The sequence below is a fragment of the Cebus imitator genome, unplaced genomic scaffold (assembly GCF_001604975.1).
Source record: "Cebus imitator isolate Cc_AM_T3 unplaced genomic scaffold, Cebus_imitator-1.0 Scaffold426, whole genome shotgun sequence".
NCBI lineage: Eukaryota > Metazoa > Chordata > Mammalia > Primates > Cebidae > Cebus > Cebus imitator.
In genome coordinates this window covers 1341158-1348960 of record NW_016107741.1, presented here as the reverse complement: position 1 = coordinate 1348960, position 7803 = coordinate 1341158, and the positions used below count along the sequence as shown (strand labels likewise).

Sequence of the window (7803 nt, the reverse complement as noted above, 5' to 3'; positions counted from 1 at the left end):
TGTGTGTGTGTATATATATACATACACACATGTACATAAACACACAAACATATATATATATACACACATGTACACACACACACATATTCAAATGATCCTTGCCCAGAAAAGCAATATGTTGAAAAACTCAACTTTTCTAAACTATATATACTCTCCTGTCAAAAAAGAGAAAAAAGCCTATTATGTAGAAATGGTTATTATACTGAAGGATGTGAAGATCATGGATTCTCTGAAATCATACTATCTTAAGAAATATTAGCAACATTATGGCATTACATCTGTTAAGTAAACAAGAAATAAAAATACTCCCTTTTAATTTACATGACCTTAAATATGACATTTTAAGGCTTGTAAAAATCAGTCGCAGGGCAAGCACAGATTCCACATTTGTTTACAGGGCACATACCTGCTTATAGCGAAGGGTTCGTCTTTCCAAAGTATTTCGGACAAAGGGGGATTTCCGGGGCAGCGTTGAGCTGTCACTGTCACTACGATAAAGCTGCACCAAAAAGAATGATATTCAGAAACAATTTATCAGCAATTCAGTTCATTCTCTGTGCATACTCGGAGTCTTGGAACAGATTATTTTTGTCCTCTCCACAGGCCCTCGAGTGCATTTATTTATTGGTGCTTGTACCAGGTCTTTGGGTTTCAATTTAAACAAGTTTCTGCTAAAATTTTTAAAAAGCAGAACAAAGCAAACGAAACCTTCCCCCAGCTTCCAGGCTAACTGAGCCAACAAAAGCTCCATGTGATCGAAACCAACGCCGTTTCCTGCCCTGCACAGGCCCACAAAGGCCAGCACTGCCCTCAGCATGGTTCCCTTTTCCTCAGTCTTTCTCATGTGCTGTATTTGTGGCTTTGGCAATAACTGGGAAAAGTGGCTTACAAAAAAGAAACTCATTCCTGGTAGCAGGACAAGCTGACATTGCCAACTGCAGCTGCATCCATCAAGGGACAGGGTGTGCTTTTAAACAGGAAAGTAAAGAATGTTATCTTCATGGGAGCCAAGTCATTACAGCCTTCATTTGGTGGCAGGGGCTCACCTTGGGATCAGTGTGAATCTGTGTGAAATCCAACATCCCTGCCTTCATGGCCTTACTTTCCACGACAGTAAACCTACTGAGGAAGTGCAGCAGCATACCTGCACGACGTTCATACAAACACAAAGAAGAACAGCGACATGTCCAGGAGCATTGCCAGTAAGTGCAGCTGTTAGGCAGGCACACAGAGCTTTTCCTCTGGGTAAGCAAAGCACTGCCTGCTCCCACCCTCCCCTCCTCAATAAGCAGCCTCCAGCCGGCACGTTGGTGGCTCCACAGGGGCCTGGAACAAGGACGGCGGTGAGCGTGGCCTTCCATCTAGAATGTCCAGCCAAGCACTTGAGCATCAGCTTCCACAGGGACACTTTGGACCAATGGGACAACAGCGGCAGGTCTCACCAAAATGGCTGAGAGGCCATTTTGGCCACCTAGGCCCCTCCCAGTGTTTACAGCATCTCCTTCGAGGGTTGGAGGCCTTTTCCTCTCCAAAGATCTGCCTTGGCTCTGCCGTCAAGAAGCCAGCGCCTCCAGGGCAGGTGCCTCCTTCAACAGCCCCAACTGAGAGGTGTAGGAAGGGTCACGGTTCTCAACCAAATGGCCCCTCCAGGCCACCGTGTCATGAGCCATTATCCTTAAAAGCCCTTTGTGTACACATGTGCTGGCACTGTCACTCTGTCCTACCTTTATTGACCACACTGGCTCGAGGCTTCCCTCCACCCACCTTGGGGTTCTCAGTCTTGGGTGACATGCTAAAACCATCTGGGTGATTCCGCAAGTTCTGATGCCCAGGCAACCTGTGACCAATGGCAAATCTCTGGGGTGGTAGGCGGGTACCAGGACCTATTGAATCCCCCCGTGTGATTTGACTGCAAGGCGCAGCCATGGCTGAGAACCACTGAGCGTCACCCACTGTCATCCGCAGGTTGGGAATTTACACGTGGGTGAGAACTCACTGTCCCTTCGCCACGACCCTCCAGGGCTGTGGCCCACCCTCTGGCCCAGCTGAATCCATTCAAGACAGCCCCTGCTTCCACTTGTTCCTTACACTGAGGTAGAAATGATTCTCCCTGCTTCCTGCCTACAGCTCAGGACATACACAACACTGAAAACCAGGGGCAGGGATGAATCTGAATCCTGAACAAATCCAGAATTAGTGAAGCATGGCAGGGGGTGGGGGAGGTCACTCCACAACACTGATGTCATCACTGCATACCGATAAAGTCCATAGTTCATGGATTGGTATGACTGGTGCAAATACATATGCCTTTCAGAATAAAGAGCAGGAAAAAAAATCACAAAGAGGATGGAAGACAAAACATTACAGAAAGTGACGAAGGGATTCCAACTTACTCTGCAAACATACTGGCTTCGTGCTCCAGGCGAGAAGGTCTGGGAACGGACAATTGTGCCACTCCGAACAAAAGGTGACCCTCGGGCCCGGCGGCTGGGCCGCTCCTTCAGGAGTCTGGCTGCTTCTTCCGGAAACAGATCTTCTGTGTTGGTTTCCTTATCAACCTAGGGGTGGTTGGTGCTTGACCATGACTTCTTTTGTAACGCAAGCAGTGAACTTATGGGAATAGCCCTGTGTTTCACTTCTCCACTTGGGGGTTAGCTGTGGCACGTCCACAATGGAAAGGCTGATATCCCCCAACCCCATCCCAGCCCCTCCTCTCACAGGGATCTCTACTTTCCATTTGTTCATATAAACATCCTTAGTGCCGTCCCGAGCTCCTGATCTCTTTTGCACACCCATATCTAGTCCAAGAGTGATCCCTGCTGGCTCTGTGCTGAAGATCAAGTGGGTTTAGAGCAGTTGTCAGCAACTTTTCACCTGAGTCACCTTTACCCCATGCTCAGATGAGTGCAGTGGGTGCCTCACCAATTTCCCCAATTCCACACCTCCCTGCCCTTAGATCTGTTCTTAAAACAGCAACCAGGGACATCGAAGGAAAACTGGCCAGGCCAAAGGTGGGAACATTCCAGATGTTCGTTGATGGATCAAAGGATCAACAAATTGTGGTCTTAGCCACAAAAGGGAAGAGCATTCAGCCATAAGAACCAATGGAGTTTTTAATACATGCTAACATGTAAATCAACCTTGAAAACATTGTGCTGAATGAAAGATGCCATGTGCCAAAGGCCACATAGTATAGATTCCATTGCTGGAAACATCCAGAAGAGGAAAATCCACACCACCAGAAAGCACATTTGGTGGCTGCAGGTGGCTGGGGGAAGCGGGAATGGCAGTGACTGCTCATTGGGGACAGGTTTTACTTTGGGGTGATAGAAATGTCATGAAACTAGACAGAGGTAGTGGCTGAACAACACTGTGAGTGGACCAAATCCCACTGATGCTTCAGTTTATGTTACATGAACTTCAACTCAACAAATTATTCAACAAATTATTTTAGAAAACACTAACAAAGGAGCTTCAGTCATATCATGTCACCACTGGGCTCAAACCCCACCAATTTCTCATGCCCTCAGAGAAAAGGCAGGGTGCTGGGTGGGTGCTGCTTCGCTCCCTCTGTCCTCAGCACCCCCCACAACACATGACAGCTGTTCCCACCTGACCACGCTTCTGCACACAGCTCAGTGCTCCCTTCCTTGAGGGCCTCTACTCAAACACTGTCTTCTCAGTGAGGCCTTTTGGAACCTTGCTTTTAAAAAAATTGTGGGAAAAACTATACAACAAAATTGGTCAAATTAACCATTTGTGCAGGTACAGTTCAGTGGCATCCATTCACACTGTTGTGCAACAGATCTCCAAAACTTGTTTACCTTGAAAACCTGAAACTGTGTCCTCTCCCCCTAACAACAACTCCCCATTCCCACTCCTGAGATAAAGCAGAGACCCCATTTTAGGGGCCTGCAGACCCCTCGAGCACAGAAATATAGAAAAATCAAATTCCTTCAAGGGAAATTCCAGGCACCTCACTATCCTTGACATGTAAATAAGTAACTTGATAAGCAACAAGGTAATAGTAGTCTAAATCAATAGCCAAGGAAGTTACAGTCTGGAGATGTCTGGTTCTCTAGAGAAGCTAAAGACATCTTGGATGGGCGCCTGTAATCCCAGCACTTTGGGAGGCCGAAGAGGGCGGATCACCTGAGGCTCAGCCTGGCTAACGTGGTGAAACCCTGTCTTTACTTTAAAAAAAAAAAAAAATTAGCCAGGTGTGATGGTGCACGCCTGTAATCCCAGCTACTTGGGAGGCTGAGGTATGAGAATTGCTTAAACCCAAGAGGCGTAGGTTGCAGTGAGCCGAGATCATGCCGCTGCACTGCAGCCTGGGTGACAGAGCAAGACTCTGTCTCCAAAAAAAAAAAGCAAAGCAAAGCAAAAAGAAAAAGAAACCAAAGACATCTTAACATATGTCCCTGATTGTCCTTCAGAAACCCAGACCCCCACCAAAGTGACTCACTGGTACAGACCTTAGATAAGGGGGAGCTGAGGACTGCACTCTGACCCTTGCTCTTTATTCTGAATCTCTTCCTGAGGGGCTGGAGGGAGTCACACCCACAAGTCAGAGCTAACCATCTTTTCTACTGACCCCAAATTTTTAGACAAAGCTTTGCCTCATGAACCAACTGGAATCAGAAAATCTCTGAATCTACCTACGTCCTGTAAGCCCCCGCATCAAGATATCCCATCCTTTTAGGCCAAAAGCAATGTGTAACCTCCATGTATTGATTTATGATTTTACCTATGACTTCTGCTTTCCTGAAATTTACCTCTGCCTTTCAAAACCCTTCCCTGCAAGGCATGGGGAGGTCAGGTCTTAAGCATGAACTGCCTGATTCTCCTTGTTTAGTGACTGCAAATAAACGCCATCCTTCTGGCCCTGCAAAACACCTTGGTACAGACACCTGGCTTTACTGCACTGGGTGGGTGGACCCCAGCTCGGTTCTGTAACATGCCCATGCAGCCCATCCAAGTCCCTGGCAGCCACCATTCTACTCTCTGACCCTGTGAATTCAACTACTCCAGGAATCGCACATGAATGAAATCATATGGTATTTGTCTTTTTGTGCTTTTCTATTTTCTTCGCCAGCCACCAGTAAACTCATTAGCATATAAAAAGATTTTTTTTTCTTCAGATTCTAAGGATTTTAGGAGTTGTATGCCAGAAATCATGCAACTCAAAGAGTTGAAGACCAAATAAATATTCACACTGGCTCATTCACAGAGCATGAGTCTTCAGAGCTCATCCATGTTGTAGCATGTGACAGAATTTCCTTCCATTTTAAGGTTGAACAATATTCAACTGCATGGATAGACCACGTTTTCTTTATCCACTCATCCACCATGGACAGACACTTCAGTTGCTTCCATCTCTTGGCTATTGTGAATAATGCTGTTGCTACAAACATGGATGTGTACATATTTCTTTAAGATCCTTTCAAAATTGTTTAGGATATACACCCAGACATATCCAGAAGCAGGACTGCGGGATCCTCTGGTGGTTCTATTTTTAATGTTTTGAAGAACCACTATACTGTTTTCTATAGCAGCTGCACCATTTTATCATCCTGACCTTTGTAAAATGTAAATATAAATTTACATTTCTAAATGTGAACCCTTTCTAAAACTGCAAACCTCTCTACAAGCGTCTGCCCACTTTCCTGCCATTGTGTTCTCCAGAAGCACCCTTGCTCTCTGTGACATGAGCATATGCTAGCAATGTCTCCTTTGGTGTCTCCCTCTCAAGGGTGGGTGGGGAGTTTGTTTTCTTTTTTTTCCTACTCACCCACTATACTAACTTTGTTGTATCTGTGATGCCCACACAGAAAGGGAGAATACAAACGTGGTGATGAACTAACGACTGTGGGGTCTAGGTGAGGTGTATAGATATTTGTTGCATTATTCTAGCAACTTTTCTGCAGATTTAACTTTTTAAAAATAAAAGCTGAGGGAAGGGGAAACACCAAATATGCCTCCCACAGCCACTTGCCCTGGCTTGGGCTGCTGCTTTTTGAGATCTTGGAAAGTCGGACAAGGGCCCTGACCAGCCGCCTGGTCCAAAACAACTGTGAACTTGCTGTGTGGGTCACAGCTTGGGAAGCTGCCGGGGGCAGATTTCATTTTGTGCTTCTGATTGAGGGCAGGGGCATGAGGGTGATAAAATGCTTTTGTGAGCTGAAGAGTGGGGAAACAAAGTTATGAAACAGCACTGACACAGTGTCCTCCCTGACCTTGCAGGCACTGTAAACACGAGGGATTCTCCCCTAAAGACGCGGTGACAGCAAGCTAGTAGCAGATGAACAGAAGGGAGGAAAGGACAGCACTATTCTACACTTCACAGAAGGGGAAGAGGAACTACAAATGTCCAAAACCTGGGGGACTCATGGATCCTCCAGAGCCTCATTTGTCCCTGAAGGTGGGAATGGATCAGCGATACCTATTAAAGCCATTTACAGATCTCAGGTCATTCACTTTTTTTCCTCAGCTCACAGTAAAACCAGCCTTAGCTGTGGCCCTCAAATCCAACAGCAGTGTCCATTTTATACCACAACTTTCTTGTGTGCCCAACACTCAGGCCACTGGGCGTGTGTGCAGGTCAGCCATGTGGCTCTCCTTCCTGGGAGCCCCTGCTCTGCTTGCCTTTGGTGTATCTTCCCCCATCTCCTCACACTTCCCATGAAGAATTTGGGGTCACACAGCCTCTCCTTCCAGGGCAGTACCAGGTATATATGGCAAAATGTTGGGGGTGGGGGACTCCAGAAAATCCCCTATGGTTTCCACTTACCTTAAGAGGTGAGGGCTGAAATTTCTCAGGGCTATAAGGCCCTGCCTGAGCAGCAAACGTGTGGCCCAAGATGGAGTCAATACCCACACAACAGGGCTCTGGGTACGGAGGGCTGGTCTGGGTGCAGTTGCTACAGCCGCTATCCACTGAGTCCGCTTGCCAACTCCTGAAGATGGACATTGCAGAAGCCCAAATTGTCACCAAAAGGGACATATTTCATGCTACTCTTAGAGCACAGTAGTAGAGGTATGCAATAAAGCCATTTCTTTCCAATGATCAAAGACAGTTGTCTCTCATAAAGTAAAAGGGCACTTCTGTTTTCCAGGGAAGATAGCTCTTCAAGGACTTTCATTAAGAGGGCCTTTCTCTATCACCAATTGCAGCCACTGAAGATCCCAGAAAAGCACACCACTCAGCCCCAAATCCCTCCCAGCTCCTGTCCATCCCAGAACACAACACCTTCTCCTCAGAATGCACTATCGCTCCGCAAAATAAATTCCTCTCTTAAACTAAACTCAGGGGAAGCCATGGGGAAGCCACTGGGAAGCAGCAGGAAGCCCCTGAAAGACAGCACACTTTATGGAAAGATGTAGAAGTACAGCAATATGTAAGCACCTCCAGAGACTACAAACACAAGCCAAGGCAGCAGAGGTGCCTGTTCAACAGAATCACTCATCTATGGCATGCAGGCTGCCACAGGGCCAAGGATTCACCAATAGGCTACTTCATGTGAAGCAGAAAGTGACCCCATTTGTAGGAAGTGTCCAGACCGGCAAGTCCATAGACACAGGGGGCAGATTTGTGGTTGCAGGGAATCAGAGGGGAACCTGGGAGTACATTTGGCTAGGGATAGGTAGAGTGTGTGATGAAAATAAAATGCTGTAAAATTTACCATGCCTGGGCCGGGTGTGATGGCTCACTGCTATAATCCCAGTAGTCTGGGAGGCTGAGGCAGGCAGATCACAAGGATAGGAGATCCAGACCAGCTTGACCAACATAGTGAACCCCTG

General features: G+C 46.8%; 1 protein-coding gene across 2 annotated transcripts in view; it reads right to left on the bottom strand.

Annotated features, from left to right (window-relative positions):
• The window catches only part of WWC3 (WWC family member 3), a 130646-nt gene that overhangs the window by 4732 nt on the left and 118111 nt on the right, over positions 1–7803 (bottom strand). For both annotated transcript variants that reach the window (XM_017509917.2, XM_017509919.2), the window contains 3 exons: positions 6794–6959; positions 2394–2558; positions 407–499 (listed from right to left, as the gene is read on the bottom strand). In XM_017509917.2, coding sequence (XP_017365406.1) covers positions 407–499; positions 2394–2558; positions 6794–6959 — 424 coding nt within the window. The remainder of the gene's footprint in view (positions 1–406; positions 500–2393; positions 2559–6793; positions 6960–7803) is intronic.